Source organism: Nansenia antarctica, assembly GCF_963989245.1.
Source record: "Nansenia antarctica genome assembly, chromosome: 13".
In the NCBI taxonomy this organism is placed as follows: Eukaryota; Metazoa; Chordata; class Actinopteri; order Argentiniformes; family Microstomatidae; genus Nansenia; species Nansenia antarctica.
The window spans coordinates 22,249,293-22,265,288 of NC_137683.1; the positions used below are offsets into that span (position 1 = coordinate 22,249,293).

At 46.2% G+C, this 15,996-nt stretch overlaps 1 protein-coding gene across 1 annotated transcript in view; it reads right to left on the reverse strand.

Moving 5' to 3' along the window:
• Positions 1-15,996, reverse strand: part of LOC308169755 (receptor-type tyrosine-protein phosphatase mu-like) — a gene marked incomplete at both ends in the record, with an annotated part of 191,607 nt that overhangs the window by 151,223 nt on the left and 24,388 nt on the right. Inside the window, 3 exon segments of the mRNA XM_080544493.1 lie at positions 14,848-14,854; positions 14,856-14,908; positions 14,911-14,970. Of these exon segments, the coding sequence (XP_080400619.1) occupies positions 14,848-14,854; positions 14,856-14,908; positions 14,911-14,970 (120 nt within the window).

Genomic DNA, 15,996 nt, shown 5'->3' on the forward strand with positions numbered 1-15,996 from the left:
CCCCACACACTCCCACCTCCCACCCCCGTCTTTCCCCCTCAAATCAGGTGAGCTGTGGAGCTCAAGACAGGCGGATGCCCATTAAGGAAGAACGTGCTTCAAAGATGAGCCATCGCGCTCCACGCTACTGGAGTTCTGCTGTTGCGAAGCCCCAAAAAAAAAACGGACTTGAGATGGGAGGCAGGGGGAGAGGGGGGGCAGGGGGGGAGAAATAGGCCATAAACTGATACAGGGACATAAATTGATATTTTAATTAACCCAGCAGCAGCGGCGGCGGAGGCAGCAGCGGTGGTGGTGGCGAATAGGGGAGAGAGCGACCAGTAACAGCTCAACCAGAGAGTCTCATTCTCCTCCTGTCGAGTGTGTTATCCTGGGCCATAACTCTGGCAGCCGCAGAGCCAACCAGGCAGGCAGATTGAACAGCCTACCGCTGGGCAAGCTCCATTAAGCCATCAGAGAGGGGCCCGACTGGACGCACAAACTGGAAAATCAGACAAATTTAATGCTGCTCACACAAGGCCCCAATAACAAGCCCGGGAAGAGGGTGTGTGTGTGCGTGTGCGTGTGTGTGTGTGTGTGTGTGTGGGGGGGGGGGGGGCGGGGGCGGGGGGGTAAAACGTTAAGAGTCTTTTCTATTACCCAGCTCTCTTGTGTTTCATAGTGAGAAACGTATTATTAGAACGGCATTTTATGGATTAACTGAAATAACCACTCGATTGTATGAGAGGAGGAACAGAAAAATAAATGGTTCTATAAAGGAATACGCCCGGTCTGCTCGAATCTCAAAAGTCAGGTTCATATCACGGCGTAGATGATTATGGTTATGGCGTCAGTGTGCCTACCTTTGCTTCTGCTTTCCCAGGTCTGTGCCTGGCCCTCTCCCTTCCTGCCCCCTCCCTCACCACGAGGTCCAGACCAAATCAACTGCCTGACCAAGCTCTCTGACACAATGCTGATACACACACCAATGCTGCTGACACTGACAGATTCTACTGTAGTAACTCATCTAGGGCCAGCTCCTGATGGGGATTGTGCTATGACTGTTCTATGACTGTTCTACGACTGTTCTATGACTGTTCTACCTCTGTTCTACGTCTGTTCTACGTCTGTTCTACGTCAGTGCTATGACTGTTCTATGACTGTTCTATGATTGTTCTACATTTGTGCTGAGAAGTGCTATGACTATTGTTGTCATGCATTAGGCTGTATATGTTTGAATGATAGGAGTTGGTCAAAGGGGCCGTCTGGGATTAGTATTTAAATGATTCAACATTTGATCGACATTTAAATGATTGATGTACAGCCATTGATTCTTAAAGAATGTAAGTTAAAGATATGAGCTTAGTTCCTCTGTATGTTATACTCCATTGTTTGTAAACAATGCAATTGTAAAACAAAACATTGGTTTAAAAAATGGAAAAATGTTCATGGCTGGTGAGTCCTTGAATCCATAGCTTTGTCTATGTATTTGAGAGAGGTTACATTTCTCCAGCCCCTATCTATCTCTATCCATCCCTCAGCTTTTTACCAAATAAAGTGGCAAGGAGAACACTTTGTTATTGTTTAAATTCCAGATTGTCCATTTAAAGCACAGCACGCTCTGACCCAGCAGTGTGTCTCTCCTCTAAAACAAGCTCAGAGAGATTCTGATAGTCCGCTAACGGCTACGTAGGAGGGGGTGGGGTGGGGGGTGGGGGGGCGTGAGCAGGGGTGACTTACTGACTTTGACAGAATGTGTACGACACACAGATACCGAGAGTTTGTAACTGTCGGCCCAGAGAGACTGTGTGTCATAATGAACTTGCACTGTGATAGGCAGCCATGCGCAACGGGAGGGGCGCGCGCGGGGGGGGGGGGGGGGGGTGGTGGTCCCGTCTGGGTCTTCATGGTATTATCTGTGTTTGTGTGGAATTAGCAGGCAGGGTTTTTAATTATGACCATGTGTTCACTGATAGGTGGCTTTGTAATCACAGTCAGTCCCCACGGCAACAGTGCATAAGCTGTGTCCCCCCCCATCCCAAACACACACACACACAAAACACAAACACCGTGACTGATGCTACGGGTAGTGTTCAAAGTCCTAACGTGGCGATGTGCTGCTCTCACTCATGTGGCCACTGCTGATAACACAGAAATTAACCCGTGGTTCAGAACATATAATATACGCCATTTAGCTGACGCTTTCATCCAAAGCAACGTCCATTGCAGTGAGTGCGTAACACTTTTCAGTATGTATGGTCCCGGAGGGAATCAAACTCACAACCTAAGCGTTGTTAGCGCCATGCTCTACCCACTTTTTATTTTATTTGATCTTTTCTCATCAAGTATTCATCATTTACAGTACCTAATTTACACATTGAAACACATAGGTAGGCATCAGCCCCCTATCAAGAAAAAACCCCACAACAATTCATTCAAAATAAGTTAACCCTCCATTATGCTCTACCTGAGCCACAGAGGACCAATAGCCTCCCGTGGAATGCTCATTTCTAATAGACGACACTGGCTTGTTCAGCCGCGGGAGAGATGTGACTGGATGCGCCGTCATACGACTGATCATCAAACCGACCTCAGACACACTTCTGATCGTCTCGGAGGCCGGTGTTCAAAAGACGCTTTAAACTCTTTTTTTTTTCTCCATCAGTCAGATACGAACCAGTAATTATCGTTCCTGCTTACGAGCTCACAGGACTTCCTACAGGTCGATCCATTGCCCCGTTCAGTTAGAAGAACAATCCGGTTAGGTCAAGAGGATAGATTGACTGCTACACTGCTGACCAGAGGCCAGTTCAGCTGAGCACACACTCTGGCACGCACTGTGGGCCATTCGCAAAAAGCTTTCACGGTGGCCTTCTTTAGAGCTAGGCCGAAGCAGGGAGTGAGGATATAGTCGTTTTTGTTTTTTAATCGGTTCCTTTTTCTTTCTTTTGCGCTGTATTGTACAGCACTCTGAGCGGCATTCTTATGTATCAAAGGTGCTATATTAAAGCTTATTATTATTATTATTATTATTATTATTATTATTATTATATTAGTAGTTATTAGTATTAAATGAAAATGACATGGCTACCAGCAGGCTACCTCAACAGAGCTCATGTTATTACGAGAGGGAGAAAGTATGTTGCTACAGTCAGTCTGCAGGTCTATACTTAAATTAAATGAGCCTATACTGTACAGGTTTCGGGTGTCTTTGTTCACAGGTTCGTTGGGGTTTGGGTCTGTCCATTCGGGTTTCGGTCTCTTTTTAATTGTTCTCAATTGTTTGACAATTTGGCCGGCGGCAACATCTGTATGTATCCATTCTTTCCCATTATTTTTATGAAGAAAAAAAAAAAGGCTGGCTAGTGGTACCCTGCTGTGTAGCCGTGCCGTCGTAAAGAGAGGCTCTGCACTAGGAGTGGGGTTGGCTCCCATGATGCACCACACCACAATTATGGCTCCAATCACCGCGGGGAGCCAAGCATGCAGTCACACCAGGCCATGGGGATGAACAGGGACGTGTTCACTTAAAACATGCCCCTAACAATTACCCATGATGCCCCTGGGCGGATGTAAACACACACGTATGGGTCTCTCACTAGTATGAAGTTGTATACTAATACGCTGTTGTAGGCTGTAGAACCAATCCGACCCATTTCAACTGTGTTAGCTCAAGATTAAGACGCAAATACACAAGGTCTATCCCATGGTGAAAGTGGGAACAAGTCGGCAACCAGTCAAAATGTTCAGACTTTTATTCTGAAAATGTTAAATAAAATGTCAACATTGTTGAAAATCAATGACACACTCGCTAGTCAAGCCGGTGAGTAATCCCCTCTCCTCTACACTAACTAGGGAGTAGTGGGGATTACTCACCAAATCTATTGCGTTGCATATGGAGGGACACTTTAATGTAAAGTATTGAAAACAAACGTGTCAGACTAAAACTATCAACCTCACTTCCTGATACCCATGTAAACCTAATTTTCTCCACTACAGGTACCTCTGTGTAGAGTATTATAGTAAATATTACAGAATTGTATATGATAACTCATTTTATTTTTCACTTATTCATTGTTATTTTATCTCATGTGTTCATGTAAAGCACTATGAGTATACAGTACCAGACAAAAGTTAGGACACACTTCCCCTTTCAATTGAATGGGAAAGTGTGTCCAAACTTTCGACTGGTACTGTACATTAAGTTGTATGAACGTGTGCTATAGAAATACATTTGCCATGCCTAGCCTTGCCTAAAATACCCAGCTATATACCTGTTTTCGTTGCAGAGAGACAAATGGGGGAGTGATGCTTCTACACTTGGCCACAACAGCATTATCTCTATTTAACTGTTTATTCTAGCATGACCACAACAGAACAATAGGCAGAAGTTAATGGATGACAAAAAAAATAAAACCTCTGCAGCAGAATGAAATGCAGGACAGGCGCATCTGACGCATGCCCGTGAATCAGGTGCAGCTACACAGTCGCCCCTACTGCTAAATCAGAATGCTGATATAAATATTAAAATGTCTTATTACCATAACAGATGCCTGAGATCTAGCCTGAGCCGTGGCTGTTGTGATCATTGTTAATCACAGAGACAGACAGGTAAACGGATACACTGCGTGTGCGTGCGTGTGTGTGTGTGTGTGTGTGTGTGTGTGTGTGTGGGTGTGTGTATGTGTGCATGTGCATATTTGTGTGTTGTGTATGTCTGTTTGTGCGAGCGTGTGTGTGTGTGTGCAGTGTGTGTGTGTCTGCGTGTGTGTGTGTGTGTGTGTGTGTGTACAAAGCAGCTGCTTTGCGCAGGGCTGTGCCCTGACATGATGTAATGTAATAAAGTCATCTTTATTCACTCGCTGGTCCCAATTACTATGATCGCCCCCGCAATGGGGATCATGTCACCTCCCCTGGGGGCGCTCCAGTCCCCCGTCCCCATCACCCACCCCCCCGCCTCCTCCCCTCCTCCCCTGCCTGCTCTACATAATGTGCACTGAAACCTTGCCGAGGGACATGAAACCATCTCAGCAAACATTGTCCGAGCAATTTGGAGTCTCTACTGGTGTACCTGGGGTGGCGGGGTTAGAGAGGGCAGGGGCGGTGTTAGAGAGGGCAGGGGCGGTGTTAGTGAGGCCACTCTCAGGCTGGGGCAGGGATCCCCTGGAGGCCACTGGAGGTAGGTTTCAGGATACTGACGCTGGGGTTTTCATATGAACCTTATACACTCACTGAACACTTTATTAGGATCACTAGACCAATACTGGGTAGGGCACTCCCTTCGCTCTCAATTCCCCACAGCCTCGATTCTTCGTGGCATTGATTCCACAAGATGATGGAAACATTCCTTTGAGATTCTGGTCCATGATGACATGATTGCATCACACATTTCCTGCAGATGTTTTCGGTGCATTTTCAAGCTGTGAATCTCCCGATCTACCACGCTCGAAAGGCCATAGACTGAAGACCCATCTTTTCAGGCTTCATCTTAACTGTCCCTCCTTAAAGACCTCTTCATCCCCACTGCCCCCCTGTACAGTTTCTCCTCTGTAATTATATATTTTTTAAAAAGTGTGTGACTGCCAATGACCCCTGGTGGTAGCATAGATTTATTTTTCTTATGATGACTGATAGATAGATGATTCACTTACTTAGACAAATGTTTTGGATAAAAGCGTCTGCTAAATGCCAAAATTGTAATGTAATGTAAATGTGTTCTACTATAGGATTCAGATCCGGTGCCTGGGAAGGCCACTGAAGAACACTGAACTCATTGTCATGTTCATGAGACCAGTGTGAGACGACTTTTGCTTTGTGACATGGTGCGTTATCATGCTGGAAGTAGCCATTAGAAGATGGGTACATTGTGGCCATGAAGGGAGGCACATGGTTAGCAACAATACTCAAATAGAGGGTTGATTGGTATTAACGGGCCCAAAGTGTGCCAAGAAAACATTCCTCACATCATTACACCACCTCCACCGGCTTGGACTGTTGACACAAGGCAGGTTGGATCCATGGATGTCCACATGTGTTCCTAATGAAGTGTCGGGTGAGTGTATATAGCAGTTAGGTAAGATACTGTGATATCCAAACCACTTAACCCAAACGGTGCTACAACAAAGTCCTGCAGTGCCAATTGTGACAATAGTCACACGTGTTGCGATACCATTCCTCATTCCATTCCATGCATTACAATGAGCCCGTCCTCCGATTTCTACCTCCACCAGCCTCCACTGATTCATACTGACGCGTCACATTACGGGACACGAGGAAATCAAAGCAAAGTAAAAAAAAAAAAAAAAAAAAAAAAGACTTACATTTGTCTGAGTAAGTGAATCATCTATCACTAGATGTCATCGTAGGATTGTTAAAACATTATATTTATGGTAGAGAAACTGTACAGGGGGGGAAGTGGGGATGAGGAGATCTTTAGAGTTGATGGGCCTTCAATCTACGCCGGGAGATACGTAGCGACTCTGTCGCCCTGACATCAGCGGGCAGCTCGTCCTATCATCCAATATAACAATATCAGCCCCGTCATTGTGTGAAGGGTTAACGCTGTCGTATCTGCTCTCGTCTGTCCAAGGACAGATCCCCCCCTAACCAGATTGTAGCTGTAAACCGTTGGCAGCCATGTCCACCATACACGAGGGCTGGGTTCCAAAGCTCCATTCCAGAGCGGACATTGTTTATTAGTCACCATTTGGTTGCAATATGAACTTCCAGGGTGTGGGATACAAACAAGAGGCTTGTGTTTCACATCCAGGGAGCAGAGAGAAGACAGAGGCGTTCACACTGTCTGAGAGAGACCAGGCTTCATATATACAGTACAGAGAAAGGGAGAGAGAGAGAGAGAAGAGAAAAGGAGAGACAGAAGAGAAAGGGGGAGAGAGAGAGACAGAGAGAGAGAGAGAAGGGAAAAGGAGAGACAGAAGAGAAAGAGGGAGAGAGAGAGAGACAGAGAGAGAGAGAGAAGGGAAAAGAGGAGAGAGAATAGAAAGGGAGAGAGAGAGGAGAGAAAGGGGGAGGGGAGAGAGAGAGAGAGAGAGAAGGATATTGCAAACCTCAACATAAACATCTTACTCTGAGGTTTGCAAAGCAGTATTATTTCTCCCAGCACTTATAAAAAGGCATAGAGTCTCCCACTGTGGGAATGATACACACTTACACATGGCGAGGCGCGACTGTGACCGTGACCGTGCGGTCTCTTTGACGTGCGGGTCCATTGTGGGTGTTATCGTGTGGGGGCCACATGAAAGGGGTCTCTGTGTGCCGGTCTAATGAAGTGAAACTTTGACCGTATGTTTCCCAGAGCAGCTGTGTTTGCCCTGATAACACGCCCTATTTGAAATATTAATAAGCTGAATACTCCCGGAGGTGCAGGCCGACTAACATTGCCATTCCAATATTTACAATTCCTCCATATCAATATCCATGACCATGTCTTCTGGCCAGGTATCATAAATGCCTTCATTCTCGCTTTTTTCGCCCCTAACCCTCTGCTGGAATGAAGTAACAATTTTGGTTGGAACAAATCAATCTTGGCACAAACAGTGTGTGAGTGTGTGTGTGTGTGTGTGTGTGTGTGTGTGTGTGTGTCTCATGTGTGTCTCATCTGCTTGGCTCCTGTTTACACACAGAGAGCGTGACTGATAGGCGTGGTATCCCACAAGCCTCTGCTGCAACCCAAAGCAGATCATGGCATTCTACAGTAAAAACATTTTCTACTGTGTTCATCTCTTCTCCTTACATGTGTTGGTGTCAAAATGAGACTCAGTGGATCAAATCTAGTTTAAATACGCTAACACTGAAGGTTAAACCAATAATGTTGACAGAGAGAGAGAGAGAGAGAGAGAGAGAGAGAGAGAGAGAGAGAGAGAGAGAGAGAGAGAGAGAGAGAGAGAGATTTGAATTTGAAATGTTTCAATCCTTGTATGAAGTGTGTAACAATTTCAGATTACTATGGACTTTGGCTTTTGGTTGGAGCACAGAGGGGAACAATCCTCCCATACTCTGTACAGTATCTACGTCATCAAAACACACACACACACACACACACAGTTCTTGTTCCATAGAGGCAATAACACTTCTGATATTTCTGTAAAGCATGAGCATAACCAAAATATTCAGCCTGGAAAGAACTGCAAATAAGTCTTTGACTGCAAGTCTTTTACCACACATTAATTTGTGGTGTGTTTATTGACAGTCCGCCCACAGCAGAGCTGGTAATTCCCTGCCAAAGCCGAGGCTGCTTTCTGCTGAACGAGGCTGTTCTTTTCTCCGGCGCAGGAAAAGGTATTAAACACAGATTATTGTTTTTCATGGGCTTAGCCGAGGAAACATGCTCATCGCAAATTAAATTGGTAGTAGTGGCAGAATGGGGACTTAGAGAGAGAGAAAACACACACATGCCGCCGCCCCCCCCCCCCCCCCGCCCCCCCCAGCACTGGCCCTGGTACCGACCAATCATAGATCTCAATTCTGAGTCGGGTTAGTTGCTGACCTGTTCAGTTGACACCGGGTCATGAACGTGGCGTTCGCTAGAATACAGAGGCAGGATTAGACACACACTATGAGAAACATTAAAGGAGCCTTTAGGTCGCTGTTGAATCAACGCCTTAATGCTCGGGTCAATCTAGATCAACTGCGAATACGTCACGTTCCGCTTTGGAGCCGCGGAGCCCGGTTCACCGTGAGAGCAGTTTGCGCATAAATAGAATGAGACTTGTAATAGAGGAACAGAGTAGGACCAGAATGAAAAGATGGTTTCAATCACTGAAACTGAACACTGGGAACTGGAACTGAGCACAGCAGCTGCCTGTTAACTACAAAATTACTTGATGAAATGTCACTTTGAACCGATCCACTGGAATTCATGTACGTTCCACCATGGGTCATGGAGTAAAACGTCGTCTGAAACAGCTTCTTTTTTCTTCTTTTTTCACCACTACTGTTTCTAACACAATCTTGTCATTCACCTCAGAAACCCTTCAGACGACAGTACTGGTGTTGTGTGAGAAAAGGGAGAGTGCAAATTCAAAACATCACCGTAGCAATGACCTCATTAGTGCATACCATTCATCTCTTGGTGAGACACGATCTGGTACGTTATGAAGAGAGAGAGAGATCGATAGAGTGTGTGATAGAGAGAGAGGAGAGAGAAAGAGAGAGAGAGATAGAGAGAGAGGGTGGAGAGAGGGAAAGAGGGAAAGAAAGAGAGGACTGATAGAAAGAGAGGAGTGATAGAAAGAGAGAGAGAGAAAGAGAGAGAGAGGGTGAGAGAGAAGGAATGAGAGAAAGATAGAGAGAGGAAAAAGGAACAACATCCACAGACAGGGTATCACATGCTGCTGCTCCCATACACGAGGAAGTAGCTCCTGTACAGACAACTGAACTCTGATAAGACAGCCAGGTCAGCAGTTAGCTGGGTCACACACTGTTAACCTCCTTACAATACTCGGCAACTCTCTCTCTCTCTCTCCCTCATTCTCTCTCTCTCTCTCTCTCTCTCTCTCTCTCTCTCTCTCTCTCTCTCTCTCTTCTCTCTCTCTCTCTCTCTCTCTCTCTCTCTCTCTCTCTCTCTCTCTCCCTCTTTCTCTTTCTCTCTCCCTCCCACTCCCTCTCCCTCTCTCTCTCTCTCTGTCTCTCTCCCTCTCTCTGTCTCTCTCTCTCTCTACACAACTCTGTAATAACACGTTAATAATACTTTAATAACAAGTTAATAATAATAAGATAATGGGTGGGGTGGGGGGTGAGAGAGATAGATAGACGATTCTCGTGACAGTAGTTTCTCTCTCCAACACTCCCTAGCCAGCTCCACCACCACCACCAGGGTGGGGTCTGTTAGCAAAACCTCTCAGCCCCAGACTCTGATGGATGAGGGGGGGGCGGGGGACGGGGGGGTGGAGCGGTGTGTTCATCGTGCTGATAATCACATTCCAGATTGAGTTCCCCTCATTCCCTCCTGCCTGCAAAGTGATACCGTACTTGTCGGTGGTGTGGAATGCATTGACTGAGGCTGTTAAGGGAACAAAATGTGAACGTCTGCAGTTCTCACTAACAGTCCTGTAACCTCCCCTTAGAGAGAAAGAGAATGTGTGTGTGAGAGAGAGAGAGAGAGAGAGAGAGAGAGAGAAAGAGAAAGAGAGAGAGACAGGGAGAGAGAGAGAGAGAGAGAGACAGAGAGAGAGAGAGACGGAGAGAGAGAGAGACAGAGAGAGAGAGAGACAGAGAGAAGAGAGAGAGAGAGAGAGAGAGAGAGAGAAAAAGAGAAAGAGAGAGAGAGAGACAGAGAGAGAGAGACAGAGAGAGAGAGAGAGAGAGACAGAGAGAGAGAGAGAGAGAGAGAGAGAGAAAGAGAAGAGAGAGAGAAAAAGAGAAAGAGAATGCATCATGCATGATACTGATGACCAGTATTACTCTCATGCCTGGTGTAGACGTGAAGCCATAAAGCCAACATGGCCGCCATCTCTCTGGTGTCACTCAGCAGCAGGCAGGGGGGATGCGGAGGTAGATGAACACGGGCGAGGTAACATTCTCCCCTACGGTCTCTGAAGTACGTGGATGGATCATTGGGGTGATTTTCTTTCTTTGATAGAGAGCAGCTTCCATAGCCATCGGTGGGCAGGGCAGAGACATTAACAGCCCTCTTCCCTACCTTTAACGTCATTCCACCTCCTGTCTTCTGTTCTGTCTCTCACACAAACACGAGAGTTTCTCTGAAGATTAATAGCCGACATTAAAAGAGCTAATGGACTCAGAATTGCGTTACCCGCAGCACACAGGGGACAATAAAGTTGAGTCAAACTCACACACTGTCTCCCGGGCTAGTTAATGACATTACAAGCTCTTCATGAGCAGCTCAGAGTCTCTGTCTCTCCTTGTTAATGGAAGGAGTAGAGCATTAAGATTGAGAGTAGAGCATTAAGATTGAGAGGATTACAGTAAATCACAGGCCCCTCAAGCAAGACCCTGCGACATACCAGCGTCATGACCAGGGGGTGTACTTGTACATCAAGCCGCCTCACGCTACGGAAACAGGAGATAAGACTCCTGCCCTATAGGGCCATTAGGCTCGAGAACCCTCGGTTCTCAAGGCTACTTACTTACTTACAGGCAGCACTCGAGTTGAGGGGGGATGAGGGGGGATGGCATCCCCCCCGAAATAAAAACAGTCAAAATCATCCCCCTTCTAAAACTGCCATCCCCCCTTTCCATCCCTTATGTCATGTTATCAATGAACGTGGTATTACTGCTATTTCAACATTTAGTTTTCTGCATATTGAGTAAAATACTGTGGGCGAGGGAGGGGGCACGCACACAAGCAATGACATTTTTACCAAGTCACTGACAATGAAGTCACTGACGCTGTGGGGATGCTAAAATTGTCCCCATATGATCAAATCCACCATCCCCCCTGACTTTCCTTTTACAACTTGAGTACTGCTTCCAGGCCCTCATACAGTAGGCAGCTGCTGGGACAGGAAGAAGGAACCTGAGAGCGACACATCTGGAGAGAACAGCGAGACTCACACCTCTGAGCTACTCAACATCCAGTGGAAATAAAAGCTTTCTTGAGAGCCACGTGTCCGGATGAAAGCAGCCGCCGCGGGGGGGGGGGCGGGAATATGCCGTGGTGGTTTTATAACGACTTTCTATTAAGATGTGTCAAAATGATAAGACGGGGCCCAATGCCCTGCTGCCATACCCTCTCCTCCTCCTCACTCTCCTGTCTTTCTTCACTATCTCTATGAAATAAATAAAAAATATCAGAGTAAAAAAAACAACCAAAAACAAAAAAACGGATCCTGCGGTGCCTTGAAATGTTTATGGGCTCTGCAGCATAAAGGAAGGCAGCCTGTTGCGTGTCTGTGTGTGTCTGTGTGTGTGTGTGTGTGTGCTGTGTGTGTGTGTGTGTGTGTGTGTCGGCTGGGCCGCGTGTTGATGCTTTACACCTGCTCCGCCAGCAGCCTCGGAATGCTTTCATGTCTCCCAGGGACGGTTGGCGTGGTAACCTGACACTGTCAACAGACTGTCAAATCCGTCGCACACTCGGTTAGACAGATGAGCTTCCACCCAGGGGGGGGTATCAGTCTCCCTTTCTGTTATTTCAACAAGTTAACCAAGTCGACAAAGTTACATTATCATTCTTTTTTTTTTCTTTTGGAGCAAAAGACAGATGCAGATGAAAGGGGAGGAGGGGAGGGGAGGGGAGGAGAGGAGGGGAGGGATCAATCTGCCAGTCGGAGAAATGCCGGACGGACACAGCCTTCAAAATGATTGAGGGAAAAAACCCACCAGAAGTAGAATAGAAGTGGTGTTCAGATCCTGGAGTTAGCAGTGAAACTAGAGAGGGGGGGTTATACATGAAGCGTACAGTCGTACAATGAAGGACCCCTCCTTCATACTGTAATTAGATGTGTTTGGCACAAGCCCAACTGACATTACCAAACTATACATAGCCAGAAACACCGTCGAAACAGCTGCCTAGCCTCGCTTAAATTAGCTTCCAGCTTTCGCTATGTGGTGAAGTAACCACCTTTCACATGACATGACACGACCCATCGCTGGTCGCTGACACTAGCGCAGCTGAGCGTTGTCATTTCGGCGGCAAAGTACTAGTGTCTTGATGGACTGCCCCGTCCCGCCCCTCCGTACAAGCGAGTGTAAATCACTGCGAAGGATATTGAGTCGGAGGAAGCGCACCGAGGAGGAGAGTGAGAGGAGCGGGGAGCAGTGGGGAGGGGAGGAAGGGGGGGGGGGGTGGAAAGGGGGGAGCTAGCATCCGCTGGCATGACTAATTGCAGCCAATTCCAGCAATCAGAGTGAAACAGCTTCTCTCCCAACAGGCCTCCGTCTCCTGAGAGACAACAATATCGCATTCTGATGCAAATAGAAACCTCAGGACCGTGTCTCTCTCTCTCTCTCTCTCACGGACATAAATTACAAGCGGAGAGCAGAGCGTCTGAACGTGTAGGTCACAGCCCTCCGCCGAGCCACACTTTAACCTTCCACCACCTTCCCATTGTTGCATCATCAATCAATTCCAACGGAAAAGTAAACACCTCCCTTTCTCTCCTCCCGTGAACGTCAGGCCATTTCTCAGCCTGTGTTATGGGATGTGTGTGCATGTATGTGTGTGTGTGTGTGTGTGTGTGTGTGTGTGTGTGTCCTATCCTCCCTTTCATCAGTGTGTGTGTGTGTGTGTGTGTGTGTGTGTGTGTGTGTGTGTGTATGTGTGTGTGTGTATATGTGTGTGAGGTGAAATTATCAGGGTCTGTGTAATTAATTCTAGCCCTGTCACTCTGCCGAATGAGAATGCAGGGAATGGGGCTCACACGTGATTGGCCGTCTGATTTAAGAGAAATACGGCGTCGATTTCAACAAAGCGTCACCTTTGTTACCATGTGACGAAGTGCTCTTCCCCACAGTCAATTAGAAAAGGGGCGAGCCTTTCTCTTTGTGACGATAACTCTTCCTTTTAAAACGTGGACACGATCAATGCAACCACCAGGCACCTTATTGTAAAGCAAATGCAAGAGGCACTGGACATTCTCAAAGGCGTTTCAATCTCCTTATCATGGAAATTCCATTCATACGAAATGATCCAGGGGTATCTGTCAAGCAGATCTCATTTTGAGAAGAAAAGAGTTTTGGAATCTTTTTTTTAGCAATGGAATATCTGACAGCCAATTCATAAATCGAAAAAGTCCATTAACTGTGCTGTGTGTTTGTGCCTCAAACCTGCCTCTAAAGATTTTTTTTTTTCATTTACTTTAGATGTGTTTGACTGGCACTTGGGCACACCGTTGGGACTGATCCATAGCACTGTTCTACTGTTTCCATTTGAAGCCAAATCAAGCTCAGCTGGAGTAATTGGTGGAAGTGTTGGAATGAACATCCTCCCTTTGAAGATGGCTTCAAAACAGATGGCTGGAAGATGGCTTCAAAACAGCCACAGAGACACACGGTGCTCTATGACGCAACAATCACAACCAATCAGAGGAGAGGCAATGAGGTCTCTGGCCTAACAAAGGCAGAGGAACCAAGGTGTGAAACATGTCATAATAATAATAATAATAATAATAATAATAATAATAATAATAATAATAATAATAACAATAATAATAATAATAATAATAATTGTTTTATAGCCATGCAATCAACTTGTCAGTCAATTGTTGGAATTCAGTATTTTAAGCTCTAGGCAAGGAGTCAGCCATAAATGGTGACTCTGGGGCAATTAGGGGTTCAGTGCCTTGCTCAAGGACACCTCGACACATGGCCAGCCGACCTGGCCGACCATGCGATCATTATCCCCTGAGCCACAGCCGCCCCCATGTCGGACCCCTTGTAGGAACCAAAGTAGGAAACGTGTAGGCAGACTGCACCCCCCAGTCATCCCTGACTAGAACATTCATGATTGCTGTTTTCTTCAGGAGGCGACATGTGAAGGAAAACCCCCTTTCTCTAGCTATCACACCTCCCACTGGGGATTCCTCTTGGACACTGTCCCATTACAACACAAACAGATACATTTTACATTTACACCATTCAGCAGACACTTTTATCCAAAGCAACTTACAAATAGGGATTACAGGGACAGACTCCCTGGAATACGTTAGGGATAAGTGCTGTAAATGCGTTACTCAAGGGCACACTAGTAGTGGTGTTCTCAGGTGGGACTCGCTATCCACTATCAACTCATTATCCACTATGCCACCACTACCACAGCAGTGGGCTTCTCTGCCTTTCACAGGCTGTCTGAGGCGGAGGGGAGGAAGAGGAAGAGTTTCAGGAAAGGAAGAAGAGAGGAGAGACAGGAAGATGGTGATGATGATGATGATGATGATGATGAAGACTAACCAGTAGGCAATCCATGGGTTGGTGGACGGTCTGTCCTTGGTGTTGGCCTGCTCCCACTCAAGTCGTCATCTTTGCCTTGGCTGTAGCCACACGATGAATAGGGATGCTCAAAGTTACAGTCTCCTGGAAGACAAGAGGAAAAGAAACATTTTTTTTAGAAACTGTAGTGAACCACATTCACGATGAAATAACATTCATACAAGGCAGGGGAGAGTGACAGGGCGGACCTGCATCATGACAAACAAACACACACACACACACACACCAACACAACTGTTACCACAACGTGACAGCCTGTCCCAGGCACAACACTGAGAATATTTTTCGACAGATTTCCATACTGACGTCTTCATACCTGGTCTGAGTACAAGGGACCGTGGAAGATTTGATTGGATTCGATATGACAGGCTGCATTATGAATCTATTCTAGAGCGATGTATACTGTCCCCCCCCACCCCCACCCCCCCCCCCCACCCACCCCCACTGCCCCTGTGTAATTTTCTCCTTCTGAGGTGTAAACACAAAAGCTGCTTGTAATATATATATATATAGTAATTTGTTTTTTTTTTCTTCGTTTTGTTACGCCTCAAAGGAGCGCTGAGGCAGTGTTAAGGAATACACCATGACATTCTGTGAATAGGACAGAGGATTGAAGCAAGTAAATATCAACCATGTTTGTATGATGGGGAAGGAGAGAAAAAAAAAAAGCCATCTTATTGACATATTGAAAATGAAATGAGCTAAATCTCTAGTCTTTCCATAATAACTGTATACCCTAAAGCAGTGTTTCTTTTGGCTGGGTGTGATTCAATTCCTTGAAAAGACGCCGGATGAATATATTTAGCAACACCACCGGCTTTGACACCTTGTCAAGGTTTAGATGTAATGACTCCAAGAGGCGTGTAATTCAAGCGCTCGTACGGAGGGGGAAAAAACTGTCATCACCAACCAGACAATAACAACACTGACACAAAATGTCCCCGAGCTTCGCACTTTTAGTCGACAGAAATACACATATTTCCCATACTGAGATTCTGATAGCAATTTGTCAATAATAATCAGCTTGCAGGGCAAATACCGATCCTGGCTTTCAGAGAAGTTATCTTTTTGATACTTTTGACACTGTGCAGAGGATACTGTGGAATGTTC